Genomic DNA, 27436 nt, shown 5'->3' on the forward strand with positions numbered 1-27436 from the left:
CAACAGTGTTTCCCAACGACACAAGTCTTCTACTGTCAGACGACACCCCAGAGTGCGATATTCCGAAGGTGTCGGTCCATATCCCAAGCCATCATTCATCGCTGTCGTCAGACAGAAAACCTCTGGTGTTTTGAAGCAAGCTCTGGAATGGCCACAGTCTCGATTTCTGAACTGGCTAACAGCCAAAGACTCGAAGGAGGGGGCAAAGGCCGTGGGCTCCGACACCACTATTGTCGAAAATGGCTCGCTGCCATCGATGGCCAACCTCTTTGGACAGCCGACAGTTTCGGAGATTGATCAGCAAACGCAGGTCTCTGGTAAAGGTGAACGTATGTCAGTGAACCCCTTTTAGACGAGCACTCTCAAGTTTTGCAGATCCTTCAGATATTGGTGATCAAATCAGTGAATCATCATCGGAGGGCAGAATGACAACTGGCAGCCCCCAACGAGTCGAAGCCCTCGATCCAACTCTTCAGTCCCATCAAGGGCCTATTGAGACAGTTGAGCCACACCAGACAACAACCCACAGCCAGCATCCGTCCCTTCACAATCAGCAACAGGAACTCACAAATGCCCCTAGGTCTGTATAGCTCTTCCACAAAGCCACCTTAGGAATCTTTGAGACGCGCCCAGTACTGACCAGAAAGAAGCGTACCGATTTCCCAGCCGAGCCAATGTCAGCAATACAGTCTCAGCGGTATTAAGGTCCACGTGAAGAGCAGGATTTGACACTTGAGATACTGACCCTTCCATCCAGGATATTGCTCACGTGGTATTAAGTGTCTCCACATCCACGACCCCATGAAGGTCTCTTTATGCCCCTCTGTCTTGCAAAACCGACATTGTATCCGAGGCATGAGCTGTAATCTCAGCCATGTTCCTACCTCAAAGACCACACCAACGTGCACTTTTTTCCTTGCTGGAAGATGCGATCGATCCAATTGTCCCTTTTCCCATGCTCAGGTGGAGCCTTGGGCGGCCCCATGTTCGGACTTTGCACTTTTTGGCTGGTGCGAGAAAGGCGCAAGTTGTCGATATCGCCATCTCCGCCAGTGCCGTGAGTATGCTCGATTTGGTATCTGTTACAATACCCGATGTCTGCACACTCATATTGATCCAGCAGATGTTAGTGAGATTGCATCGCCGTCGTGCAATTCTGGTATTCAGACACCTTCCAGTCTTGCGAGACCCCAAGCAAAGGCAAAATCCAGTGGACCGGATTCCATCATTCCCATGATCCCTGATTATGACAATGACAATGACAATGACATGGGATCCATGGAAAAAGAGCGAACTTTCGGCAAACAGGACGACTTTATTCCATTGTAGGTGGATTCTTTTTTGGCAGTCGGCGACTGTTGAATTGCAGCACGGAAGAGATCGAAAATTATTAGATGATAGGGCGACACCAGGAGGACAATAATGGCAGTCAAAAAGGGTGTTAACAGGACACTAAGGAGAACCAAGTGCATCAGGAGCAGATAGGAGCAACGGGGTGGATGTTGACATGAAGGCTCGGGCTGTTATTCAATCATAGGGTTGATGGTGCTAGCTACCACATGCTGAGCCTATTTCAGCGAAACAATGAAGAAACAAATTTAACAACAATCTGATTTGCAACTTTTTGAATAGAGATGCTGAAGCCAGTCCAGAATGGTCAGCAGCAGCGCCTTGAAGTCGAGCCTATGCGAGTGGTATACATAGAGTAGGGACAGAGGAGTGGTTAATATTAAGACGTCGACAGAGGCTGGTGGGCTGTTCTCTTCGAGGATGCACCAGACCTAAACAGGCTAGTCATTCTTGACCTCGAACTCGGACGCTCCACAGCATCACCTTTTCGAGGTCCAGTACGAGTATTACCTCGCAGGCATGCACTGACATCGCAGCCCACTTCCAATTGCATCTTCACTGCACAAGCTACAAGCACACCGGCCGGGCCCGTACAACTTTCTCAGAGCGCCACTATGGGTGCCAGAAAGCTCCTCACAGTCCCCTCCCAGTACAGCTTCTCGCAGCTTCACAGCCTCCCGCTCTCGCTCCGGCACTCGATACGGCAAACGTACCATGCGCACGATTCCCTCTCGTCGATCTCCTACACCCCCAGACTCGGTAATGGTGTATGCCGCGCATTGTCATACTCGTCCTCGACGTCAGCATCCCCTCCTTCTTCGCAACACATCGCCGCCGACCGGATCGTGCGGCCTCTCGTGCCTCCGCCGCGCGAAGGCTCAGGCCCGCTTCTCGCCCGCCGTCCCGACCGCGCCTTGCCTGACCTGCCGCGGCCGATCTCAGTCTGGCTCAAGACGCTGCCTGTGTTCATCGTGCTCGTGACCATCACCTCGCTCGCCATCTTCAACTACGAAAAGTCCTCCTCGTCGACCATCAACTCGATCCTCTACGCCCTGCGCACCAGCGACCACGCCCGCGAGCTGCTGGGCGACGAAATCTACTTCGCGAGCAAAGTGCCCTGGATCAGCGGCGAATTGTCGCCCATGCAGGGCACGATTGACATCAGCTTTTGGGTCAAGGGGACAAAGGGGAAGGCAAAGACAAAGTTTGTCAGTGTGCGGCGATCCCGGGGCGGGTATTTCGAGACGTTGGAGTGGAGTTTACAAATGGAGGATGGAACCGTAGTCCAGTTATTAGAGAAGGAGGGAACAAGAGATCCCTTGGAGGGGCAGAGGTTTGATTGATCGAGAACAGGAACAGGATGGGAAGAGGTAGAATCGAAAAAGGTGGTTTTTGTACATTAACTTATACCTGCCTCATAAAGAAGGGAAAGGAAGCCTTTTTGTCGAGCCCAGAAAATGAGATGAGTGAAGCGGGTGAAATCTCCTCCCAAAACCACGAAAAGATATGTCTCTCCTTCTCAATCGCCCGGTTTGATATTTGATCCCTTGGTATTGATACCCGGCCCTGCGCCGACAGCTTTTCGATGTGGCATCTTTCCGATATTCCAACCCCATGACCTCAATGTCTTGACGACCTTGGGTAGGACTGCAGCAGTGAGAGGAACTCGAATGAAGATGAAAGATTTGTGGACCGCGTACGCGAGCGCAAGTTGGGTCCATAAACCTGGCGGGTGGGAAAAAAAAAAAACGGTGTTAGCTTTTCTCGCTCTGGTGTTTCTTTGGTCGAAGGCACAACGAAATGGGGGAGAGGGGGGGGGGGAAGAAGCAGAGACGGGCCACGTACTAGCATTCTCGCCCTGATTCGCTTTCTGTGCAGCTTTGTACCCATGATCATTCGTCTCCTCTTCTTGTTCTAGGATCCTCCCTCCCTGAGCGCCGTGCTGCTCGAGCTCCTTCACGTCGGTGGCCTCATCGATGGCTCCATCAGCGGCCATCTCTGCCTTCCGGGACCCCTGAAGCGGCCACTTGACGATCGCCTTGAAGGTCTCGACCACGACGTGCTCGTAGTGCCCGATGGTCTCAGTGCCCATCATGCGCACCGCGAGGAAGCAGAAGGGGAAATCCAGCGCCGACAGCGCCAGGTAGACGCCCACCGCCGTCCAGCCGTATTCCCGGGACATGGTCTTCAGGCGCTCCTTGAGGGATGGTTTCTGGTTCGCGGTGGAACTGGAAGTCGAGTTGTAGCGTCGGCCGGCGACATTATTCCGCCGTAAAGGTTGCTTTCCCGCTGCTCGAAACGCTTGAGCAGATGGCGGGGAGGAGGTGCCCATAGCTCGCTGGGTATGTGAGGACTGTCTCAAAAGAGCTCGTTGAGCTTCTAGGAATGGTCTTGTGCGGAACGATTGCTGCAGAGGAGCTCGAGTCTGGTGCATGGCGCGGCGCACGGCAGGCGAACGCGCCTCGAAGAAGAGCTGTCGCAGGGCAGCATGGCGCTGGAATACGCGCATGCTCTGCATTGCGCTAACGCTCAGAATCCACGAGATTCGCGGAGAAGAAAGGTATTGTGAACGTGGAATATGTCAGATTTCGAGACAAAACGACGAATTTCGCAGCCTTGTCCCGTCGATGTCATTTTCACCTCGCTCGGAGTTGGCGACCCGAAAACTCCGAACTTTGCAGCCTTGCCAGCCTTGCGTACCACAGGAAAAAGGGGGCCAGAGAGTCTCGGCAGGAATACTGGGTATGAACTCTGCCGTCAAATTGTCAGGCAGGGACACCGTCTGAGTTCATTTTCGTCACGTCTCTGTATACAATAGCGCCCAAGCAACACTACATTGTCCATCCGATACGTCCTCATCAAAGTCGTTCCAGTACGAGGCGCTGGGAGTCAATCCTCTCCCGACCTCCAAAAACATTCGCAAAGCCATGACAGTCCTCGAGCATACAACCAGCACTTTGTAGCCCCAGTATCAGATTCTCCCGGCTTCGCACAGAGGGCTTCTTCTAGATATCCATCCATCCCAGCTTGGTCTACTACCATAATCAAGAGGATTTCCGAGGCCTCCCCCGCCTTTTTTGGTTTTTGTCAGCATGGCTAGGCTTTGAAGCTCTCGCTCGACTCGCGCTCGCAGCCCCGCTATTAACGGCAGCCCAAGCTTGGCCTGGCCTACGAACCTCTATCTCATTGTCCGAATCATCACTGTCTAGCCACTCCGAAGCTGAGGCTTTCACGGTCGATACCATAGGGGGTTTCGCTGCGGGCTTCGTTACGGGCGGCGCGGGCGGAGTATGGCTTGTCTGTTTGCCGTGCCTCATGATCGGCCTGGGAAGCGAAACAGCTTGTTGTTCAGGCAGCTCGACCTCCGTCTGCGCTGGGTTGGCGGCCTTATTATCCGGCCCAGGCACGTTCATGAATGACGCCTGAGACCAAGCGTCGTCCAGGTCTTCGCTTTCATTTTCCACCCACTCAATCGCAGCCATTTTTGCCCGTCGGTTCGCCTGTGCTTCTGCTGCAGCCTTTGATTGATCTGGTTTGAACGAAGTTGAGGTCGACTTGGCAAGTTCCCTTTTCTGAGGCGATGCTGATGAAGCGACCGAAAGCGATCTTTCACCTCGCTCGGCTGGAGGGCTTGTGATCGATATGGGGTGAACATTCTGCGCCACAGAAGCTTTCATGGCCATTCGTGGCGCTGACTTGAGACCACTCGGTCCACCTTCAACAGGAGGGCTGGAAGCAGAGCTCTCATTTTCTGCCGAGTCATCATCCGAGGATACTGAAGAATCAAAACCTAGGTCGGCGTCGTCCAACCTGACTACCTTCATTGTTGGCTTGTTCGTGGAATTGGCGCGCTCGGAAGAAGGTTCAGAAACAAGGTCACTGAACTCGTCTTCCGAGGGCTCCTCGTAATGAGTGTTGTGCATCCGGGTCTGCCGTCTGGTAATTTCTGCGTCAGGTGGCGGTCGAGTGATCCCATCTGCGGCCTGTTTCCTGCGGTCACGGTATCGACCAGGCATGAACTCGTCATCCTGTTCTACCGCAACATGCTCAACGCCTCGTCGAACCTTTTTGGGCACACTTTGAGGGTTTCCTTCAGCAGCATTGAGAGCTTGCAAATCAGAGCTGATGACTGGCGCAGGAACTTCCATTCCATTCAAGGCCTGGCGCGCCGCACGTGCCAACCTTTCCATTTCTTCAAGTCTTTCACTCGGGAGAGGCAACTTCATAATGAGCGACTTCCGTACCCCTTTTCTCTCACTGTTGGGTTTCTTGTAAGTGTAAGCACGGTCACCATCATCAAGCTTCGCACGCTTGCGTTTACGCTCCACCATTTCAATGTCTGCCCTATCATCGGCGCCGGCCGGTACATAACCAAGAGGCACGACTGGCTGCTCTTCTTCAACTGGGGCAGGAATATGATGACCGATCTCTGGATCTGGGTAGTCGTATGTAATAGCTTCGGTTTGCTCGTAAGCATGCTCAACGTCTCGGATAACACCACCTTCAGGAAGAACATATTCAGGCGCAGGAGCGTCACGGGAAGTCGATTCTTCTCCCATCTTCAATCCTTCTGGGTTTTCGTCGTACTCATCCTCGTCTTCTGCTGGAGACCTAGATGTAGCAGCCATTGCCAGTGCTGGATCGATCGGTATGCCTTCTTGTTCCGCCAGCCGAAGAATACCATCTTCCACCCCGTCATTCATCTCTTGATCACCGTCAACATAGTGCTCACCCAGCTCAGGCCCCGTGGCTTTGGCTGCTTCTGCCTCTTTCCGTCGCTTCTGAAGACGACGGGATTGATCGCCATAATCATCATCTGCCTTCTGAATCCAGCCAATGTTCGAAAAACTGAAGTCCACGAGACTCTCCACCGATCGGGGGTCTGCTATTGCCTTTGTGTTGTGGCCAAGGATAGTGCTAGATGGCGTGTAAGGCTTGTAACCGGGCTTAGTTCTACACTGACGGCAGCCACACATGTTTCGACAGCTCGGACACAACCAGTTTGGATCGGCGAGGATATCCTGTGGCATCATGTCGAATCTTCGAAAAAGGGTGCCGTAGCAATAGCTTTTGGTGCATTTTGTACACGCGGCTTGTTTCCACTTGGGTTCCCAGTGGAAGTCAACATGGCACCGAGCATGCTCCCTTAGAAACTTGTCGGTTCGCTTGATCTTCTTCTTTTTCTTGATATTGCCATTTGCGTCCACCTCCTCCACTTCTTCGCGATCGTCACCTGTTACAGGAGACGGCGGACGTCGGATGTCTCGAAACGGCCTCCTTTCCAACTCAAGCTGACAGATCTGGGCCAGTGTCCTTTTGTTCCCGAACCTATTCAGTTCAACCTTGAGCGACATGGGCGATTTCTCGGTCACGTTGGCTTCATATTGCAAGATCTGATGTCGCCATTGTTCGTGCTTTTGCATCAGTTCTCCCCAAGGCCACTGTTCAACCCACCTCATTTTCGATATGCATGCACAGCTTCTGCCCATCGCGTAACACTCCATGCAGATGTCATACGTGTCTTCTTCGCCGTTCGCCGGTTTCTCTATGCAGTTGGGACACGTGAGAAACCTGTTGAAGATATTGCAGCGGCAATATGAACAAGTAATGTTGCTGTCGTAAGGGATATACTCGACCTTCTTCTGGGCGCGATCAGGGAGGAAACTTTCCGACACCAATATTTCAGTGAACAGGAACTGCAGTCTGCGGAAATCCTTTTCCAGTTGCCGGACTTTCGCGTCATAAGGCGACTTGTGTTTGAGCCCCATGGATTTCTGCCTGAATTTCTCTGCCTGTCGAAGGAGTTTTGAGTACTTCTGCATGGTATAGTAAACGATTGCCTTGTTTTTGTACTGTTCGTCGCGGCACACCATCCTTGCTCGTGGCAGAGCTTCATGCATTGCCATTTCAAGAGTTTCAACGGTTGTTCTGTTCCAGGCGACTTTCATAGTTCTGGTACCCCGGTTCCACACCTGGTGCGGAGCCAAAGGAGGAATAAGGATAAAGTCGCCGGGCTTCTGTTCGACAACATACGTCCTAAACGGTGCGTTCTTCCACGCATTAACCTGGGCGAAATGGTTTTCGATCTCAATGTCATGGCCAAGGCGGGAAAGCCAGTACTCAGCAACCACCTCGCGTTCTTTGCTCTCGGTCATGAACCAGATCGAAGCACCCGGCTTCGTAAGTTTGCCATCTTCAACTAGGCCAGTGGAAGCTTCGACCATAATGTTCTGACCAAGGCTCGCGCACATCTCTCGGTGGGCGGGCGTATAGGTACCCTCGTGGCCAACATAGCACATGAGATTTTCGGCGCGCATTTCCTTTGGAAGGCTGCTCATCAGATCTCCAGCTCTGGCAATCCCCCTACCTTTCCTCATACCCGGCCTGATAGGGTCGTTTTCGTCCACTGCTCCAAACCCACCAACGTCACCTGTTGTTTCGTTGAGATAGAACAGACCGGGGGGGATGATTTCAGACAGTTTGTCTTGCCATAGCTGCGGACAATCAATATCCTTGAGATACATTCGCTGACGTTCAGGGTCCTTGTAGTTCCGCGGAGTCCACTGATTTGTCAATAACGCCATGTTGTTCAAATAATGACCGATAGATAAGGGGACGTTGGCCTTCTTGGTGAGATCTCGCGCACTCTCGACTAACCACAGCCGTTAGCACACGATATGCCATGCTAATGCAGTTACAGGACCATACCTTTTGAACCGCAGTTGTCGCGAAGCCACTGTAAAGCGAATGTCCATTTGTCCAATCGCCCCTCATAGCCCTCGATGACGAGAGGCTTGCCGCCCAGGATGACATGAACGAGAACCAACTTTTCAAAGTTTTCCAGGCCCTGGTGATCTATCATGTCGCAGTGGATGCGCACGACCCACTCGAAATTGGGCTGGGACTCGACAAGGGCGTTCAAATCGAAGTCCGGTGAGATGGGCTCGAAGGCCGCGCAGGGTCGTGTGGACGGCATGGTATAAGCAAGCTTCAAGGAGAGCGCAATTGCCCTTGTTCAGTTGTGCGACCTTCTCTTCCACAAAAAAGATCCGGAGGTAAAGCGCATCTTCTTGCCCGAGGCGGCAGCGCAGCGTGAAGCGCGAAATGCACTTGGTATGGTTGATCATTCAACGGAGCACCCGATCGATGTGAGTTGCAGTGGCTGCGTATTTCAGGGAAATGAGTTTTGTGGAAAGAGTGAGAGCGCATTGAGCAGAACGTGAAGGGAAGCCGCGGGCGCAAGTGGCCTAGTCCAAGCAAAAAGTGCGACATTGTAATATCGACGCGTAGCAGGAACTGGTCACAATGCGGAGAAAGGCTGGTGAGGCTAGGCTATGCCCAAAACGGACGGCGCGACCTGAACTCTTCTCAGCCTTGCCATGGACCTCTCAAAAGTCTCTTCCCGAAATTACAGTCGAGGCCCATCAGAACATGTTTTGGACATCGAGGCCAGCGCATGCAAAGCTTCTTTGCCAGGCCTCTCGGTTCTCCACTCAGGCTTTCATTTCCGGTCGCAGCTTTCGACGGCACCAGCAAAGGATCTTCCATTATGAAACGGCTCACCAGAGACGAAGACACATACCAACAGCAACGGTTTGCTTCCCAAACCATGAGCGACGTCTATCCACCCCAGCCTCGCCCTCCCCATTAAGCCAGGATCTTCCCACAACCTACAGACCTCCCAGCACAGGCATCGTATCCAAACTGCCTTCATCATGGATTCCTTATGCCGAACTGATCCGGCTCGACAAACCCGCGGGGACGTACTATCTCTTCTTCCCCTGCATGTTTTCGACACTTCTTGCAGCGCCCATGGCCGTGCCCATGGCGTCACCGCTCGAGGTGATCTCTACGACAGCACTTTTTTTCACCGGCGCCTTGATCATGCGGGGTGCCGGCTGTACAATTAATGATCTCTGGGACCGCAACTTGGATCCATATGTCGAACGAACACGACTACGGCCCATTGCGCGGAAAGCCGTTTCTGTTGAAAACGCAATTGTATATCTAGGCGCACAACTTCTCACTGGGTTGACTCTGCTTTTACAGTTTCCTCTACCGTGTCTCTACTATGGAGTTCCTAGCCTTCTTTTGGTCACTGTGTATCCTCTGGCCAAGCGAGTGACCCATTACCCTCAGTTTGTTCTCGGCTTGGCCTTTTCGTGGGGCGCAATAATGGGATTTCCAGCTCTCGGCATCGACCTTGTCTCCAATCCCGCCGCACTTGCGGCTGCGGCGGCATTATATTCGAGCTGTGTTGCATGGACCCTCAATTATGACATGATCTATGCCTACATGGACATCGAGGACGATGCCAAAGTAGGCATCAAGTCGATCGCCCAAGCACACGAGCACAATTCAAAGACTGCTCTCTCTGTCTTCTCTGCTGCTCAGATTGGACTTCTCGCGACTGCCGGGTACTTTGCTGGAGCAGGTCCGGTTTTTTTCATCGGAAGTTGTGGTGGTGGAGCTCTGGCTCTGGCAACCATGGTCCGACGGGTGAATCTGAAGGATGTCAAGGATTGTTGGTGGTGGTTTAAGAACGGAGCCTGGATCACCGGCGGAGTCATATCTCTCGGCTTGCTCGGAGACTATCTTCATCGGAGGGCCCAAGAGGAGTGCACATCCACGACTCAGACCATTGGCGCGTGATAGCACTTCCGGCCGTCACTGGCCGTTGACCTCATAAAAATCTTGAATACCCAGAGCCAAGTGCTCGTCAACGTAACTCACAATCTGTCTCCAGTCCATCATGGCGCCATCGCCCGTGTCGCCACACGCCAACTCCTTCTCCGTAGGTCTCAAGATGGTGATCCAGCCGTCCTTATCGGCGCCCCAGTCCTCCTCAAGCACTTGGATGTGCTTTCTCGTGATCGGATGACGCCACATGGCGGTGTTCATGGCTGGCGCGACAAATATCCTCTTCTTGCGCATGTCGATCATACCCGTGGTGTCCCACGCGCGGATGACATTCAGGAGCAGACCGTCGCTGATGCCGTTGACGATCTTCGCCATGGAGTTGGCCGACAACGGCGCGACGATCAGCACGTGCGCCCACCGCCTCAGTTCAATGTGCAAGATCTTGTCGCCCCGCACCCAGGGCTTCGCCCACTCGTCCTCTTCATGGTACACACCGTCCACGCCGGGATAGTCCAGGAGGGAGCGTAGCGGGGGTTGTTCGGCCGACTGGCCTTGCAGAAACTGCTCGGCGGCTTCTGTCAGGACGACACGGATGGACACGTTCGGGTGGGAACCGAGGGATCTGGCGATCAGGGGGATCTTTATCGCGGCGACAGATCCGCTCGCGGACAGCAGGATGTGGTGTTTACCATCATTTTCATACGCTGCGGCGGAGAACCGCTCGCTGCTGCTTGTGGGGTTCGTGGTCATGGCGGTATGGGCTTTTTTATTTCGCGATGTTCGTAAGAGGAGGAAGTCAAAGTCTTGAAGTCTACATTCCCTTTTCTTGTTGAGCGGTATTTAGATCCATTCGTAGATTTGTAAGGCGCACCACTTGAATTTGAGGCAGAGGAAATACAGTGTAGATCTGGGGAAAGAAGCGCAAGAAGCGAACTGTCAAGTGTCGATCGACCCATTTGTCAACATTTGACATCATCCGAGCCATCGACCAATTTTCTCCAAGTGGTTCCAACCAGGGTACCGAGTACTCGTAGACTTCCACCATCCTTCACAACACCCGCTCAAACTTCCAAAAATGCTGCAGAGAACGTTAAGAGCACCTGTAATTCCCATTCCATCCTTCCATTCCAGCCAGAGGTACAGGACAAACTAACACAGCAAACAGGCCCTGCGCGGTGCCCTCGCCTCGCTCTCCCCACGCGCCACTCCAGCCTCCCTCCTCCCTCGCATCTCATCCTCTCTCGTACAGACGCGGCTCCTCTCCCAGGAAGTCCGTGCCGCGATCGACAGAGCCGTGGCATCGGCGCCCGTGGTGCTGTTCATGAAGGGCACCCCAGAGACACCTCAATGCGGATTCTCGCGGACGTCGATCCAGATATTGGGTATGCAGGGCGTGGATCCCAGGAAATTCACAGCCTTCAATGTCTTGGAAGATGAGGAGTTGAGGAGTGGTAAGTGTTCTCTGCCAGTTTCGTTTTGGGGGGTTCGCGAGCATTTCAAATAATAGATGCGCTCCTTACATTCCCAAAACTCATGACAGTGTCTGTGCAAGCGATGACCAACGAGCTTTGTTTATGGACTGAAAATTGGCGCAATGAAGGAAGGAAGGAAGGAAGGAAGGAAGGAAGGAAGCTAACCCGGTGTCTATATCTCCACAGGAATCAAAGAATACTCGGACTGGCCCACAATCCCCCAGCTATACATCGACAAGGAATTCATTGGCGGCTGCGACATCCTGATCAATATGCACAAGGACGGCAGTTTGGCCGATTTACTGTCACAGAAGAAAGTCATTCTCACGGAAGACGGCGACGAGGATGTCGAGGGTCAAAAAGCACAGGAGGTGCGGGAGGAGACGGAGCAGAGCACCGGAGGCAGGTCGAAGGACGCAAAGGGAGAAAGTTCGTGAGACGAAGCTCTACGACAGGAGGAGACGCCTACGTGATTAATGGGATATGTTGCGAGTAGTTACGAGGTCCGAGTTCTACTTGCTCATCCTCCAAAAAGGTTCGAAGCAAAGAGTCTCAAGAGCTCGTTGCCCACCCGCGATGGCCAGAGATTTGACAGTTCGGAAAGTTCAAGTCAAGCTCGTGTTGAACAGATATATGTCCGTTTTCAGGATGCATCAGCAAGAATATGTACAAGATAAAATATATATGCCCCAAATATTATTCCATCAAGACAAAGCCATCGTCGTCTCGCCCTTTTTTTTTTTTTTTTTTCCCTTCTCGTTTCCGGGCTCGTTTTTTCGCTTTCAACGTACCCTCTAGTCCCAGTTCATTATTTACCAACGAACGCAGAGACTAAAAGACACGCTTTCAGCGCTCATTCATTCATAGGCGCTCTCCTTCTCTTCTTCAACCACGACGCCCCACTCATGCTCGAGCCGCCCATACATGATATCCTTCAGCGCCTTCTTGACAGCCAGGGCAAAACCCGCGGCTCCGACTCCATTAGTCTTTGCGCCGTTCTCGTTCCCCTCATCCTGTCCCAGTCCCAGCGGCAGGACGAGATCCATGCCGCGGAAATGGATATCCTGCACCGGAGCGATGAAGAAGGCCGTCCCTGCTCCAAACGCCTCGAGGAGTCTGCCTTCCTTCTGTGCGTCGAGGAGTTCGTGCATGGTGAACTTCCTCTCTATGACGTCCACATCACCGTCCCCGACGACTCCTGACCTGACGAGCTCCAGCACCGAAGCGCGCGTGACGCCTTCCAGGATAACTCCATCTCCCAATGGTGCCGTAACTAGCTCTTTTCGTCCAGTATCTTTATTATGCCACAAGACGAAGAAGTTAGACCCACCGGCTTCGGTGACGAAGCATTCGTTTCCAAACAACCACAGGATTTGATCGTATCCCCGGGCCCGCGCTTCTCCCTGCGCGACGAGCGAGGGTCCGTAGTTTGCCCCGACTTTCGCGTTGCCGAATCCGCCTGGCCAGGCTCGAATCATGTCATGTCGGGAGGCAAGGAGGCGCATGCCCTTTGCCGCGACATGTTTTGATTCGGCCTGGGTGCTGTCGTTATTGCCGCCGCTGAGTGGAGCAGGGATAGACGGAGGTTTGCAACTTGGGTCGTCCAAAGACGGAAACATGACCATGATAATGTACATTAACGCCTCCTTTGGCCTCTGCACACCAAGTGCAGGTGCCGTCGCTATCATTGTGGGTCGAATGTAAATGAAAGATTCTGGTTCAGCAATCCACTTCGCTGCCTCAACGCCGACGAATTTCTTCAATAGCTTGACAAACTCCTCTGGTGGGAAGCTAGGCAGTGAAATCCGTGCCGCTGATTGCAAGAGTCGCTTTGCGTTGCGGTCGGCCCTGAAGAGCCGGACCTTGCCATCAACACCTCTGTATGCTTTCATCCCTTCAAAGCACTCGGTGGCGTAATGCAGGACTGAGGCAGTGGGCATGATGGAGAGGGGCCCATAGGGTCGAATCTCAGGGGCTTCCCAGCCAGCTTTCTCCGTCCAGCGAGCAGTGAGCATGTGGTCTGTCGTGCAGCTCTGCGACCAGACTTCTGGTGAGTTGGCGGTAGGCACATTCTTGGGGTTCAAGTTGCGCGTAATGATCAACTTTGAGGCATCGAGGTCTGCAACTGGAAGACCATTCGAAACAGGCTTCTCGAGTATTGCGGCCGTGCCAGCCTTGGCCAATTTCGAAGTATTGTCCAGTGTCGGCGATGGTGGGGAGACAGGCGAAACAGCAGCAGGAGGAGCCATGGCGACCGATTCGGTAATTGAGAAAGCCTTGGTGAGTCAAGAGCAAGTAAAATATCACGCCCACCCAGATTAGAAAGATGAGCAGCCTGCAAAGAAGTCAAGGATGGAAAGAGAGAAAGAGCCAAAGAAACTATGAGGAGCAATTCCGTGACTCATATAGTGCTCGGCAGAGGCGGACACAGCGACTTGGAAAATGCAGCTCAACAGACAATAGATGGGTACGGAGTATTTGGGTGGGTTCTCGCAGGGGTTTGCTGGTGGAACGAGGCTTGCACCCTAAGGATGCAACATCCAGAGAGACGTTCGGTTGTTGGTCTGCCCATGCACAATCATTGACGATCGCGACTTACCACGTTCAACGCTAAAGCTGTACGCCTTTGAAAGTACAAGGTCATATCAGGGCGTCCGATATCGTTGCGAAGGACGTCCGCATGGGGCGGATACCAGCGATCACATGGACGCTGAAGCCGAATCGAAAGATTTTCAGGCGAGAATTCTCCAGCAACATGATGTTTATGGCGGGGGGTGGCCACAGGTAGCAACACGATGAAGCTCTGCCTTCACCACGAGATTGGTGGGAACGATCCCCAACTGAGAGAAAACAAGGCTCCGCCGAAAAATTCCAGCTTCAGTTCCGAGATCCGGATTGAGCTCATTCGACCGAATTTGGCGCGGGTATTCGCGGATATCGAAACCCTCAGAAAACGAGGGCGAAACGCGGGCCGTGCATTTGGTACTTCATGCCTCAGGATTTAAAAAGGTCAGCCGCTGCAATTATGACCTCACTCAAGACAGATATAATATCATAACGACGCGCACCCGAGTGTCAACCCGGGGACCGGGGACCGGGGATCGTTCACGTGCTGCAACCCCCGCTGGTCTGGTCGAGACACTGAGACGTCTCCGCTGTCTTTCACAATGCTGCAAGCTGCTCGATGGAGTGCATGAGGCCCTTGAATAGCTTGTTCTTTTGCACATTGTATTGCTGCAATTGACTGTTAACCCGAAAGAGACCGTGAGAAGAGGAGGGAGGCCACATACTTGCTGCAGGTCGGTGGCCGCCTTTTCAGTTCTGTTCGAGATTTGGCCCATGGCCTCTTCGAAGTCTGTCAGATCCTGCCCCAGTCCTGTATGGCGATGATCAATCTCCTCGTGGATCTTTTGAGCGGAGTCGATTGTTTTCTCAAGCCTTTCACGCTGGCCTGGCTTCATGGCACTATTTTGAAGCTGAGCGACTTGGATCGACTGCTTACCGAGGGCCTCCGCGGCCAGTCCCAGCAGATCGAATTGGATATCTTCCCATTCGTTCCATAGCCTGCACAAGACATCCTCTTTCTCTTCCCGCAACGCACGAAACTCCGAAATGCGGTCTTTGAGCAGGACTTCGTCGTTATGGGCCTGGTCGGGATTCGTGGCGGGTGGGATCTTGCTCAATGCTTCTGCAACGAAAGGTCTTTGCAAAGGCTCTTCGATCTCGGCCAATCTGCGGAACCGTGTTTCAATGTTGACAGTGAGTTCCTTGATGCCGCCAACCAAATTTCTCTCAACCTCGTCCAGCTTGTGTTGGCTTTCGCTTTCCACATTCTCTCGGTACTGATCGAGACTTCCTGCCGTCATCAGCACTGTTCAATGTATGGAAAGGTCTGCTACCTGCAAACTTTTCTGCTAGGATTGAGCTTGAATCGAGATGATTTTCACTTTCTCTGGTCTTTGAGATTCGATGGGAGTTGGGCTGGTCTGAATAGCGAGCTCTTCGATGCTTTGTCACATTTGGTGGCGGAATTGGCTGGCGATCGAGTGGAGTTCTAGCAGCTGCATCACGAGGGCGAAGGAAGATCGATCGGACTGAGGCAGGATGAGCAGGATGAGATTTGCTGTGGACAGACTGCATGTTGCTGCATCAGTGTGTAACCAGAGGCACCTGACGAACTCGAGGTGAGACGAAAGTGAGTTGAGTTGAAGATGCACCGGCGACGGACACTGTAACTTTCTCCAATTTCTCGTCCTTTTTGAGCGCCTTGACGACTCTTGTCCTACTGATGGCAAGGGAAGAGCATCCGATCCGTCTGTGTTCCTGTCCATTTTCCTTCTCGGCGCTCATCAAGTAGTTCAATCTTCTAGGTTTGGGCCTTGTTTTTTTACTATCCTCATGTTGTCAGTTGCCTAACAGCACTAATCTGGAACCACCATTGCCTCAAATATCACCGACATCTCGAATTGGGAGTCTTGTGTTTAACTTTCAGCCTTACATATCCAGTGATCCCAGGCTCAATGGAAATGACACATCCTGGGGAACTGGCATCACCGCCACAGGAACTATCCCCCCCCCCGGATGTGCTTGCTTGCATGCGAAGGGGCAGCACATTGTGGCGCCCGATTGCCACCATCTACGCTGCTGGCAACATCCTTGCAGTTGGCAGCGATCGAGATGGGATGGTGCAGATTGGATGTTGCCCTGCGTCATCAGGGTCCCTGATCGGACAGATCCTGTGGCTGTTTACAAGGGCTGTGATTGGCGGGAGGCAGTGATCTCCAAAGAGGCTTCCATTTCGATAGCCAAACCTGTTTCCCTCTCTCCTCTCTCTCTCTTTGTGGAAACCCAAGAGCCATGATATTCTCCGCGCGGAGGGGATGCCCCAAAGGATGACGTCGCTGACCTGTTGAGGGAAGAAGCAGGCACATGACACATTCCACAAGGTATTGATAAACAGCCATGTCGGCTCTATTTGAATCCTGTTTCCACTCTCACTTCCCACCACTCTCAAGACATACCCTACTAAGAGACCAAATACAGTTGACATTACATAACAAAACAAATATCAAAATGGTTCTAGGAAGGAGGACCAAGCACCACCCCGGTGGAACAACAGTCACCACCACCACTACGACCACTCACCACCCGCCTGATGAACTAAATGCCAGCGGCGCTCGTGCGGTACGCACTAAACCCACTCTCAAGCAGCGCCTGTTGGGTGGAAGACGCACCAGGGCCACTGCCGCCACACCCACACGAAGACGTCGCGTCGGCGTGCGTCGTCGCACCCCAGCAACAACCACTGCCACCCCGCGCCGTAAAGCCAGTGTCGGCGACAAAATCTCTGGCGCGATGCTGAAGTTGAAAGGAACTCTTACGCGAAGGCCTGGGCAAAAGGCTGCAGGGGCCAGACGAATGCACGGGACAGACGGGAGGGGCACCCGTCGATACTACTAATGACCCTGCTGGAGCAGGGCAACAAGAGCAGCAGAGACTTCGATCCAAGCCTCGACTGCTGGACAGAGTCTGGTCGGAGTGTCTCCTATCCGCTTGGAGGGACAGGGAGAGGTTGACGAATCTAGTCCCATTGTTTGGAGCGGGCACTACGCGAATTGAAATGGAAGGAAGCACATTACTACACGGGGCCACATGGTGATTCAGCGTCACTGGCTTCAGATGTTCGAATATCACGAGACTGAGATACCACATTCTAGCACAAATTGTAATTTCATTGATCAAGATAAGAAGGGGCAAAATTGCTATCATTGCTTTTCATCCTGACTCTTTCGCCTCACGCCATATAAAAAAACGCCTTCCCTCTGATTTGCTTCCTTCCCGTCATACTCGACATATTCAACGTGAAACTTTCTCATCATGTCACGAATGAAGCGCATGTCCGCTTTCCGTCTCTTCTTGAAGCAGAAATAACACGTCGTTTCGGGACCGATGAGATCACTTAATGTCTGGAGTAAGAGGGGGAAAGCGGGTTCAAAGTAAACGCAGTCCGCGGCGAGGACGATGTCCGGATGTTGTGCACCACCAGGAGACAGAATGGACGACGGAGGAGGTGAAGTGCCCCAGTCATATGTCTCCGCAACAACCTTGTCTTCCAGTTTGTTCAGCGCAATATTCTTCCCCATCAGTGCGAGCATGGGCGTCTGATCCGTGATCAAAATCTTTTGCTCTTTGTCGACTTCGCAACCAAGCGCAACGGCCAGGCCCACCAGTCCACCGCCTGCGCCAATCTCCACGACGGACTTCCCTCGTAGTGAGCCCGTCCGGTGGTATCTGAGCATGTACTTTGCCAGGACCATGCCGGCGGGCCAGAGTTGGCCTCCACATCCTTCTTGGAGATCTTCGTGGAGAATGAGAGGGGTGTTCGAGGGGAGGAGATTGTCGAAGGTGAGACTGGTTGTTCCGGGCTTTTTGTTGTCGCGCTCGGGGACGAGGGTGGTAGAGATGGCAAAGACGTTGTTCTCTGGAGAGGGAGAGCGGGACGCAGGCATTTTCGTTTGCGCTAGGGTTGTAAACATGCAAGATTTTATCGGGTTCAAGAGATTTTCATTAATCGTTCGCTGTGGGATGTGATCGGGGACAAGAATACCGAGTATTCCAGTACTAGCCTCACACTCGGTGCATACTTTTGTGGTTGTGGGAATCTAGACTCGACGGAACTGTGGTTGTTGCGAATCGAATGGACGACTCAGAAGCACGAATCTGTCGAAGAGGCTCTTCCGCAAGGCTGCTGATAGCCCCGATATCAGGCACACTGAGATGATTGGATGGTATCTTAGCGGACAGATAATCCGGGGTAAAACACGCTTTAGCGCTGCTGTTCCTACCTTAGAAGCCTCTTTCTTCTGAACCTGGAAGCTATAAGAAGAGTTTTCATCCGCTTGCAGGACTCAGCAGCGGAAGTGAGTTGTTCTCAGGGCATGAAGCTTCGTGTAACAAAGGGCCCGATGGCCAAGTCGATGATTGGAAGGCGAGGCGATGCCAGGGCTACGAGACCAACGTCAGGTGTTCCATGTTCGCTTTTTGATCCTCGGCACTGACATCATCGTGCAAACATGGAGACATTGCTGTCATTACAACGTATAGACCATAACTCGGTGGCTGAGAAGGTCCACAGAGCACTGTAATACTGCATCTCAACTTGTCATTACGAGCTCATTTACTCCATGTGTCGTCATTGTTTGCGCCATAAGGAAAGCTCTATTCCTGGTGGCTATGGCGCCAGAGTTGGTGGTGTCCAGTCCGTAATGTCACTCGGTCCTCTTGCTCCTCCCTGCACGTCACCGGTCCTCAATATAAGCTTGACTCAAGCTCGACTTCATCCCATCTGTCTTCTTCCTCCATCCAGTCTCAAAGCGCATCCATCAACTCCCATCTTCACACCACCACAACACTCGGACCAGACCTTCTCAATCCCTGTCAACAGACAAAACAAATCACAATGGCAACTCTGCATTGTACGTCCTCAATGCCGCGTCCCTGGTTGAGTTTTCTCTACGTCACTTGCTCGGGCTCAACAGCAGACCTCACACCATCACCCAAATCTCCGCTCAATTCGTTCAGCTGCACGTTGCTAACCTTCTCCCTTTCCTCCAGACCTCCCGCCCGTCAAACCCTCTGCAATTGCCCTCGGCATTGTCTTCAACCAAGCTGCCTCCGCCGCCGTGTTGGCCCCTCTATTCGGTGACACCTACCATCGCGCCCGGGCTGCCGACAGCAAGGAAGAATTCTTCAAGTCCAAGGAGACTGCGACCGCCGCAGCCAGCTGGGGTTCGTCCATCGTTGGATCCGCCATTCAAACATATGGTGTCGCTGCCCTCATCAATGCCACTGGCACATTGTCGTACAAAGGAGCTGCGTATCTTGGTGGTCTGATCTTCATGGCCTCCTATAGCCCCTCGGTAGGTCCACACCCGCACAATTAGTGACCGAAGGCTAACCAAATCTCCCCGTAGCTCGTCTCCCAAGTCGTCACCGAGAACCGGCCTCTGGACACCGTCGCTGTAGGCGTTTTGACCCGCCTGTTCGAGACTGTCGGCCTGAGCATGTTCCTCACGTACTGGGGAACCCGAACTAACCCATTTGAATAAGTTAATTACCGCAACTTGGGCTGGGAAAATGGAGGCGGAGAAGGCACGATGGTTGTGTAAGGTAGACGAAGGATGAATGCGATGGAGCAGATCATCGGCACATAGTCAAGGTCTGGCATGCCAATCAGAAATGGGAGTTCGGAAAAGGGATGGCAGCTGAACCCATCAGTGTATCCATAAATTCAATCTTCATTGCACAGGGTGTTACACTCTGGTGACTTTCTGAAGGATGGTCATCATGATCAAGCTGTCCTATTATCGCCTGTGGTATCCTTCATGTTCAAGCTGTCCAGTTCTCGCTTATGGCACCGTCATGTTCCACCACTCCTGTTTTCGCTTGGGGTAATTTTCGTGTTCCAAGCTGTCCAGTTCTCGCTTTTTCCAGCATCTTGTCCAAGACGTATAGTTTTTTGTTCTTTCTTTCCTCTGTGCTCGGGATATCACAACGTTCGATATGTACACGGTTTCTCGTTCTTCCAAGTGCCAACGTGCCAATGTGCCAACGTACGACCGTAATCATCTAGGCATCCTCGCCAGCCTCTTTGTCCACTGCAGCTTCGAGCGCTCCCAAGACATCCATTTCCTCGCCTTCGTGTTCTTTCTTATTAGCCTCCTGCTCAACGACAGGGCCGGAGGGCAGGACAGCATTGGCATCCGTATCCACGTCATCTTCATTTTCAAGATCGGGGTTCACAGCACTAGGCGTAACGCCAGAAGCAGCAATGGCGGGGACAACGGCTTCCTCTTCTTCCTTCTTGTCCTTTTCTTCTTCAGGAGTGCCGCCCACCTCAGCCGTGGCAGCGTCCTGCACTGGATTGGAGGTAGTGACTTCTTGCGCGGCAGCATCAGCAGGAGCTGTAGCAGGCGCGGCGACGACGACGGAGGCGATCTCCCCTTCCTCACTTCCTTCTCCATCGCTCTCTGATCCAGAGCCTTCCGCGGACGCCTGAGTATTAGCCTCGCCTTGGATAAGAACGGGCGTCGTTCCGTCTGCGTTTTCTGCGCCTTCACCGGCCGTCTCGGGTGTGTTTCTCATAGTCACGTCTCCCTCGACGGTGCTCGCGGCGGCGGTGTCTTCGGCGGCGGCATTCTCAGACACGGAGGTGGTAGCAGCAGATGCAGTAGCGGCGGCGGTAGGTTCGGGATTCGGATTCTTAGGTTTCCTCCCGGGGCCACCAATCTTCTTCTTCTTACGCCTGGGAGGCATGTTCTTTCGGACAGGCGTAGCTGTGCCGTCTGGCTGTGCAGTGAGTGTGCCGGGTCCAGACCCTGGAGCGAGAATGCCAGCAGCATTTCCGAGTCCGCCACCATCTCCAAGGTCGTATCCCGTCGTCCGACCAGTCATTACCGCGACAACCATGTCCCCGGCAGTCATGTCTCCCAAGGTTCCAAATCCGTTCGTAGCTTTGTATGCGCCTTTGTAGAGACTCTCCATTCCAGGACGGCGGTCGGCAAGGTATTTCGGTTCTGGCATCTTTTCCGCCACGGCAGCAGGAATCTGGACCCACTTCTTGATTTCAAACACTCGTTCGTTTGAGCCATGGGTTGCCTTGCGGCGTTTTGGATCTGGTCCTAGACCTTCGACGTCCATGAGATCGTCGTTGTCTTCTTCGTTCTTGTCTTCTTCGTCGTCAACGTTGATTGCGTCGACATTGCTGGTATGAGTGTGTTTGGGCTTGTTCTGTTGAGCCTTTCTCACTGCCTCGCGCCGCTCGAGTTCGATGCCGGGAATGTAGCTTTCGGTCTTCGGATCCCAGACCGACTGCTTTGCGTTGGTATTGCCCATGCGCGCGCGACGAACCATTTCCTGTAACAAGATTTGATCAGCGAGGCACTAACTTTGTAAATAAAGGGGCGAGGCATACCTGATTATGTGGTGGAAGTAACGGCCAGTAGGATGGGAGAGGGTGCTCAGTCCAGGGAAAGTTACTGTCATTGTTCTCGGTTGATTGATCGTTTCCATCCACTTGGTCGGCGGGGGCGTCTTGGCTGATTTTGACCGAGACTCGCTCCCATCGCCGCACTGGCAAGCCTTCGGTCACGTCGAAATCGGGTAAGCCAGCGCGATTGCGCTGCGTCGGGTTGTGTTCTTGGTTTCTCGTCGAACGAGAAGACCGGAGCTGTTGAGGTGGCAAGTTAACCACCGGATGGGGAGCGGAGAGAGGGAGGAGACGATAGGAGGAGGCAGGGGGAGGGCAAGAGAAGAGGATATAAAGAGGGTGTCGAAGACACCGGAGAAGGGGTACAGAGGACAGGAGGGACAGGGAGGGCGGTAGGGGAGACACCGACGACACCAATATCGTCCTCCGGCGAGGCACGAGCGACCGCCGGTCAGGCTGGGATGGCTTAGCCCCCAGTGTCTGTAGAATTGGGGGGCTCTGACAAGGCGGGCATCGCAATGGGTACACACCCAGGCACCAGGAGGAGCGGGAGTCATGGTGGTCGATGGCAAGTTGGATGGAGCGGACGGTGGTTGAGGGAGAAAGACAGAAGGAACAGAAACATTGTAACTGGGGGGGGGGGGGGGGTTCGGGCAGTAAAAGCCATGTGCTTGACTCTGTCGACGTGCGTCTTGATTTCATCTCATCGCGGAACCAACTTACCGGTGCCATGATGCCGCGGACACTCCCTTTCTCTTCAAGGAAGGACACCTGAACGGAGGGCGATCTCGTCGCTGCTATCATGTCAGTACATGCTATGACAGGAGCATGCGCGCATTGCGCAACGCAGGACTGACCTTCGATAGAGAGATGTGGTTGTTATGGGAGTTTAGGAAGAAGGCTGAGAGGTGCATGAAGAGGTTTATCTAACAGTGACATTGCCGAGCGAGTAGAGACACGCTAGAACATTATTACTACGACTAGTGGCGGGAATACCCGAGGCTAAGAGAGCGGAAGAACCATATCACCGAGGCGGAGAGAAAGGTGCACCAGGTGGAAAGAGGATGAGGTGAAGGTGTAGCGAGCACAGGGACAACTAATCAAGAGGAGAGAGAGCAACGGCGAATGCACGGAAGCAGGATCTGTATGGCAAGAAGAGGAAGAGAAACACGATATTGAAGGCCAGGCCAGGAGGCAAACTGTTCATGGGGGTAGAGATTGGTATGCTCATTGGTATCACACGGGACGATCAATCCCTGACAAGAGGGAGATCAGTCCATCTAAAGCAGAATACATGGAACCAACAGAAAGAAACGGGATTCAGCAAATGTCAGTCCCATCTGCCAAAGGTCAGCGTTATGAAAGACCTGTGATCGAGCAAACAAGGACATACCCAGTGTCTTTCTGTCGTACGATTCCACCCTGGTCGCCAGTTTCCTTTCCCTGAATTTCGAGTTAGAAAGGGATTGGACAAGAAAAATAGGGAGCACACACCGTCTTTCCGCCTTCTACCACGAGTCTGTCCAGCTGGTAGAATTGTGATATTACAGTTTGCCTCTGTCGAACAAAGTCAGCTTTTTTTTTTCCCGGCTATAACGGATTACCCAAATTGTTCCCTGATTCCGGACCACGACTTCGGTGACATATACATAAGAATGCCTTTTCCATGCTTCAAAACCAAAGAGGGAGGGAAGACTCCTGCAAGAAGGCAGAGACTGGACTCACTTTCATCATCTGCAACTCCTTCAACCCTTTCTGCATCAACTCCTGTATCCGTCTGGGATCCGTCTCGTGCTGATGTTCGTGGAATGCATCCCTCGTCCTCCTCCTCGCGTACATTCTGAAATTGTAGTTTGCAAACTTGTTCCCTTCGCGCAACAGGGACCGGTACAGGGACCGTACGCTGAACGCTGAGCTGTCGGCCGCGGTGGCCAGGGCGGAAGACGCCATGGGGGATCAAATTCAGTCGAGATCGAAGGTGTGCCTGATGATGAAATACGTAACCTGGTGCGCGACAGAGAGAGGGTGCTCGATCGAGGACTGGGCTTTGGAATAGCTCCTGGTAATCTACGAGTCGTGGGCACGCGGAAGCAGAAGAATTTCGACGCCTCCCAGAGCGGGTCAGATTTTTGCGGAGTTGCTCAAGGTGCAGATTCCTTTCGCAATGGCGGTGGAAAAGCTTCGCTGCGTGCAGGAGTACCGCGAGGGTTGCCGGAGTGTCTTCAAGGATGGATATGACTGCGCAGAAGACGGGTACTGCCTGGAAGGGTAGGCGCATTTATAGGGTAATATTCCTGCAAACTACTCCCAACCTGCGCGTCCCGCGGCGGATTGCGTCAATGCTCGGCTTAGGATCTCCGAAACGACCGAGATCTCGTTCTGCGAGGCTGCTGCCACCCTACGAGGACTACATTCCACAGGTCACAAATCCATTTTGAATGCCAATAGACAGGCCGTTTTCAGAAGACACATAAATCGGACAAATATGCCGTCCCAGCTCCCCTCTCGGCCGTCTTCGCGTTCCAACTCCCCCAACGGCAGCTCCAGCACCAGTCAACCCGAAGCTGTCGAAGCAGAAAGACCGGATCGCGAGACGCAAGATGATGAACCACAGCATCAACCCAAGGAAGAAGAAGAAGAAGGACCGTCCAAGGAACTCCTCTCAGACCGCCTCGACGCGCTTCTGATATCCTATCTGACCATTCTAGACACCTACACCAGTCTCCGCGCCCAACTTTCCAAGGACCTCTCGGCGGGATTCTTCTCGCTGGCGCAAGCAAATCGGAATGCGAATTCCACCTTGGGCGTAGGGAGGAGGTATGGCGAGGAAGGGTTCGATGAGAGGATGAAGGCTGGTAGAGTGGTAAGGATCAAAGAGGAGGCAGAAAATGGAGGGCTGGGTGAGAGCTGCGAGAACGAGGATGAGAAGGATGACTATGCTGGTAGTGAAATAAAGAAAGGAAGCAAGACTCCGGAGGAAACGACGACATCACAATGGAATGGGAAAGATACGGAAACCAACATCTCTCTTTACCACGTCTCAGTCTCCCCCTCATCGTCACCGAACACATCCAAAGACCCTCTGAAATGGTTCGGCATCCTCATCCCACCAGCCCTCCGCACATGTCAAACCCACTTTGCCACAGCCATATCCTCCACCGCCCCCGACGCGTTGAACGCTGCGTCTGCAATGCGGGATCTGGAAGAGCAGATATGGGCCATTCGACGCCAATTGGGGATTATTCGCAATTACGACGACAATGTCAGTGCCGATGAGTTTGATAAAAGCAAGAATGATGGCGGTGTTGAAACAGACACGACCTCGTCCAAGACAGAGGGAGACCAAGATCTGGAGATTTCTCTGTCAACAAACACACTATCGTCTTCCAGGTCCCAAATGTCGCAGGCAAAGAAATCGTCATCGTTATCGTCCACTTCTCCTCCGACAAAGCTGCCCTATGAGCCGCGATCCAGGGTTTTAAAGCTTGACTGACCACGTTTTGTTACGCCGATGTTTGGACGGGCAAAAAGTGAACCGGGAAAAGGCGTTTGGACCAGGTTGAGCAAGGCTAAGGTGTTAACGGCCGATCTTAGGTTTCTACGGAGTCATTTGTGCTGCCAGTAGCCAGCGAATTATCAGCGAAGAGCAAAAGATCGCAGGGCTGGACATCGGCATATTCCGATAATACCACTACGAACTAATATACCTACTTGATCCCAATGGCTGGCCCAAGAAACCCCCAATCAGCACGATTCGCAACAAGTTCACCATATCAGTAGTAAGGGGTAATATCACTCAACTCCTGGTTTCCATCGACACGTCCTCCTCCAAGACAGTCGGCCCCTCTGCCACTCTCGAGACGTCTTCGAGCTCTTCCTTGGTTAGGAGTGCCTGGTTCTCTTTGTCGGTGTCATCCTCGTGGAATACTACCTCGGCTCGCTGTGATCTCACGTCGTCTTTTTTGATTGGCGAGGAGACCACATGCCTTGCTGCGGGACTGCGCATCACCTCCTCTAGATCCCCGTCCCAGTAACTCGGTCGACGTTTCTTTCTGCTTACGGAAGGTCCACTGCCCTTTCTCCAGACCATGACATTAGGACTCAGTTCCTTCACGCCTCTTCCGGTGTCACAGCTGGCTCTTGCGGCTGAAGTACCGAATATGCTCATACGGACCGCTGCTCTGGTCTCTTCGTCAACTTCAATGACCTCTTCTCCCTCTTCCAGCTTCAGTTTTGGATCAATCGATTCCTTTGCCATTTGATCGTCCTCGAGGCTGTCGTTGGTAGGCGTTTCTGCCTCTCTCGACCTCTTTTTAACTTGAGAGCTTTGTGCGGATTCCACAGAGGATCTTGGGGGACTACTTCTGAATTGAAGATTGTCCGGCAACCGCGACCTCGCAGGCTGCATGCAACGCTGAAGAGGTCTCGACAGATACGAAGGACCACCATAGTGTTTGCCGACTCCACGAGCACTAGCAAGAGCAACGATGCCATTTTTTCTGAACCTACTGGGTGGCTTTGCCAACGGTGTGAGAGTGTCTGTTCTATACGAGTCTCGAATCCTAGAATCAGGAGCAGGGTCCTGTCCAACGACTTTGGCAGCTGCTGTAGAGAAAGAATACATTGGTGGGCCGGGCCTTGGTGGTGGTTGGGGGCTCTCTCTCGCATAATACCAACCAGGCTGGAAATGCTCCGATGCCGGGGTAAGATATGTGCGACCCAGGTGTTCATGGTGACGGGATCGAGATCGAGACTGGGAGGGTTCAGTCGAAGGGTACCACGAACTGTGGCCCATTTCTCCTGGAGATATTGGTGGCGATCTGGCTTTCAACAACGGCATTGGACTACCTGTCGCTGTAGCGCGGTTGAAAGTCATTGGCGAGAAACCAAGTACAGGGGGAAATCCATGCTGGCGTGCGTGGCTCCCTTGCACATTGGAACTTGAAATGGCACCACGATGTCCTGGGACATTGGGAGGCCCCGATCCGAAATGAGCTGCTGGATCAGGGCATAATACTGTCGGCCCACGTGAATGCAAAAGAGGATCCGGACATGGTTTGATGTCAGCTGGCTGTGAATCTTTGGAAGAAGATGCGGAATCATCACTGCCTTTGTGCGTCGGAGGTTTGGGAAAAAGGTCGCTGAACATTCCCCGCTTCAGCTTTGCTGAATCAGCCGCTGCTTTCACAGTAGGAGACAGAACGATTCTCTCCTCTGAACTCGATGACGAAGCTCTGTACTGTCCTTCCACCTCTGCAGACTTTCGCAGGAGGTGGCTGACAATAGGTGACTCTTCTGCAGAATCGATATCCATGTCATAATCAGCACTCACCCGAAGCTTGGTTAATGGCCGCTCCAAATCAGTGGTGGACAGAGCGCTGACGGGAGAAGACTTGTCATATTCTTGGGTTGAATTTCTCGAAATTTTTGGCGCAGGAGGTGAAGACAGGATCAGCGTATCGCTCGAATGTGGAGCGAAGCCTCCTTCATTAACAGGAGAAGTAAATCCGCTGCTGGGTGGCTCAACAACCGAGACTTTGCAGTGGTCCAGTTCCACTGGGAGCAAATCCGGAAGCCGTGGAGATCCCTCTGGAAAAGGTTCTCTTACGTCCATCTCAATCTCGGCAATGGACCTTGGGGCTCTGGAGTACCTCCAATCCTTGGAGGGTGTTTCTGAAGCATCTTTCTTACAGTCTCCCAACAGATCAGGATTGGTACCACAGTTATGCCCGTCTTCGTGACTTGCAGGCAATCTAGAGTCGATCGAGCCGACTGGGGATGCAGCGAACCGGACGTCCAGGCGCAACGAAGCTTTCGCGCTTTGGAACAATTTTTGCATTTGTGCAACGTGACCAGGCATGACGATCGATCTCGTTAAGGCCGGGTGTATCCTTTTACGACCCGTGTTAGGCAATGTCGTGTCAGTCTGGGGCTTTTGATGACCGTCGCGGTCTATGCTATTCCCCTCAGGGGTCTTCGAAGAAAG

General features: G+C 52.9%; 16 protein-coding genes across 16 annotated transcripts; 7 read left to right on the forward strand and 9 right to left on the reverse strand.

Moving 5' to 3' along the window:
- Positions 1-756: 756 nt before the first annotated feature.
- On the forward strand, positions 757-1122 carry A1O5_05444 (uncharacterized protein; the record flags this gene model as incomplete). Its single annotated transcript, XM_007746045.1, has 1 exon — positions 757-1122. A coding segment is annotated over one exon (366 nt), but the record flags the coding sequence as incomplete, so codon positions are not given.
- An 842-nt stretch (positions 1123-1964) lies between these two features.
- A1O5_05445 (uncharacterized protein) lies at positions 1965-2693 on the forward strand (the record flags this gene model as incomplete). The annotated part of the gene is made up of 1 exon (XM_007746046.1): positions 1965-2693. One exon carries the CDS (start codon positions 1965-1967, stop codon positions 2691-2693), a length of 729 nt encoding a protein of 242 aa, XP_007744236.1.
- Positions 2694-2869: 176 nt separating this feature from the next.
- A1O5_05446 (uncharacterized protein) lies at positions 2870-3868 on the reverse strand (the record flags this gene model as incomplete). The annotated part of the gene is made up of 2 exons (XM_007746047.1): positions 2870-3075; positions 3196-3868. 2 exons carry the CDS (start codon positions 3866-3868, stop codon positions 2870-2872), a joined length of 879 nt encoding a protein of 292 aa, XP_007744237.1.
- Positions 3869-4394: 526 nt separating this feature from the next.
- On the reverse strand, positions 4395-8326 carry A1O5_05447 (uncharacterized protein; the record flags this gene model as incomplete). The annotated part of the gene is made up of 2 exons (XM_007746048.1): positions 4395-8002; positions 8059-8326. 2 exons carry the CDS (start codon positions 8324-8326, stop codon positions 4395-4397), a joined length of 3876 nt encoding a protein of 1291 aa, XP_007744238.1.
- Positions 8327-9162: 836 nt separating this feature from the next.
- A1O5_05448 (4-hydroxybenzoate hexaprenyltransferase) lies at positions 9163-10002 on the forward strand (the record flags this gene model as incomplete). Its single annotated transcript, XM_007746049.1, has 1 exon — positions 9163-10002. The coding sequence occupies one exon, from the start codon at positions 9163-9165 to the stop codon at positions 10000-10002; it is 840 nt and encodes a 279-aa protein (XP_007744239.1).
- A 15-nt stretch (positions 10003-10017) lies between these two features.
- Positions 10018-10740, reverse strand: A1O5_05449 (phosphopantothenoylcysteine decarboxylase; the record flags this gene model as incomplete). The annotated part of the gene is made up of 1 exon (XM_007746050.1): positions 10018-10740. The coding sequence occupies one exon, from the start codon at positions 10738-10740 to the stop codon at positions 10018-10020; it is 723 nt and encodes a 240-aa protein (XP_007744240.1).
- A 325-nt stretch (positions 10741-11065) lies between these two features.
- A1O5_05450 (monothiol glutaredoxin) lies at positions 11066-11899 on the forward strand (the record flags this gene model as incomplete). The annotated part of the gene is made up of 3 exons (XM_007746051.1): positions 11066-11092; positions 11156-11441; positions 11649-11899. 3 exons carry the CDS (start codon positions 11066-11068, stop codon positions 11897-11899), a joined length of 564 nt encoding a protein of 187 aa, XP_007744241.1.
- Positions 11900-12319: 420 nt separating this feature from the next.
- Positions 12320-13711, reverse strand: A1O5_05451 (uncharacterized protein; the record flags this gene model as incomplete). The annotated part of the gene is made up of 1 exon (XM_007746052.1): positions 12320-13711. The coding sequence occupies one exon, from the start codon at positions 13709-13711 to the stop codon at positions 12320-12322; it is 1392 nt and encodes a 463-aa protein (XP_007744242.1).
- A 913-nt stretch (positions 13712-14624) lies between these two features.
- Positions 14625-15328, reverse strand: A1O5_05452 (uncharacterized protein; the record flags this gene model as incomplete). The annotated part of the gene is made up of 2 exons (XM_007746053.1): positions 14625-14696; positions 14753-15328. The coding sequence occupies 2 exons, from the start codon at positions 15326-15328 to the stop codon at positions 14625-14627; spliced, it is 648 nt and encodes a 215-aa protein (XP_007744243.1).
- Positions 15329-16535: 1207 nt separating this feature from the next.
- A1O5_05453 (uncharacterized protein) lies at positions 16536-16922 on the forward strand (the record flags this gene model as incomplete). The annotated part of the gene is made up of 1 exon (XM_007746054.1): positions 16536-16922. The coding sequence occupies one exon, from the start codon at positions 16536-16538 to the stop codon at positions 16920-16922; it is 387 nt and encodes a 128-aa protein (XP_007744244.1).
- A 305-nt stretch (positions 16923-17227) lies between these two features.
- Positions 17228-17971, reverse strand: A1O5_05454 (uncharacterized protein; the record flags this gene model as incomplete). The annotated part of the gene is made up of 1 exon (XM_007746055.1): positions 17228-17971. One exon carries the CDS (start codon positions 17969-17971, stop codon positions 17228-17230), a length of 744 nt encoding a protein of 247 aa, XP_007744245.1.
- A 950-nt stretch (positions 17972-18921) lies between these two features.
- Positions 18922-19570, forward strand: A1O5_05455 (uncharacterized protein; the record flags this gene model as incomplete). Its single annotated transcript, XM_007746056.1, has 3 exons — positions 18922-18937; positions 19077-19381; positions 19436-19570. The coding sequence occupies 3 exons, from the start codon at positions 18922-18924 to the stop codon at positions 19568-19570; spliced, it is 456 nt and encodes a 151-aa protein (XP_007744246.1).
- Positions 19571-20090: 520 nt separating this feature from the next.
- Positions 20091-21356, reverse strand: A1O5_05456 (uncharacterized protein; the record flags this gene model as incomplete). The annotated part of the gene is made up of 1 exon (XM_007746057.1): positions 20091-21356. One exon carries the CDS (start codon positions 21354-21356, stop codon positions 20091-20093), a length of 1266 nt encoding a protein of 421 aa, XP_007744247.1.
- A 1424-nt stretch (positions 21357-22780) lies between these two features.
- On the reverse strand, positions 22781-23400 carry A1O5_05457 (uncharacterized protein; the record flags this gene model as incomplete). Its single annotated transcript, XM_007746058.1, has 4 exons — positions 22781-22790; positions 22844-22893; positions 22945-23007; positions 23176-23400. 4 exons carry the CDS (start codon positions 23398-23400, stop codon positions 22781-22783), a joined length of 348 nt encoding a protein of 115 aa, XP_007744248.1.
- Positions 23401-23935: 535 nt separating this feature from the next.
- Positions 23936-24943, forward strand: A1O5_05458 (uncharacterized protein; the record flags this gene model as incomplete). Its single annotated transcript, XM_007746059.1, has 1 exon — positions 23936-24943. One exon carries the CDS (start codon positions 23936-23938, stop codon positions 24941-24943), a length of 1008 nt encoding a protein of 335 aa, XP_007744249.1.
- A 303-nt stretch (positions 24944-25246) lies between these two features.
- On the reverse strand, positions 25247-27310 carry A1O5_05459 (uncharacterized protein; the record flags this gene model as incomplete). The annotated part of the gene is made up of 1 exon (XM_007746060.1): positions 25247-27310. One exon carries the CDS (start codon positions 27308-27310, stop codon positions 25247-25249), a length of 2064 nt encoding a protein of 687 aa, XP_007744250.1.
- Positions 27311-27436: the final 126 nt, after the last annotated feature.

This window comes from Cladophialophora psammophila (genome assembly GCF_000585535.1).
Source record: "Cladophialophora psammophila CBS 110553 chromosome Unknown aczJe-supercont1.7, whole genome shotgun sequence".
NCBI lineage: Eukaryota > Fungi > Ascomycota > Eurotiomycetes > Chaetothyriales > Herpotrichiellaceae > Cladophialophora > Cladophialophora psammophila.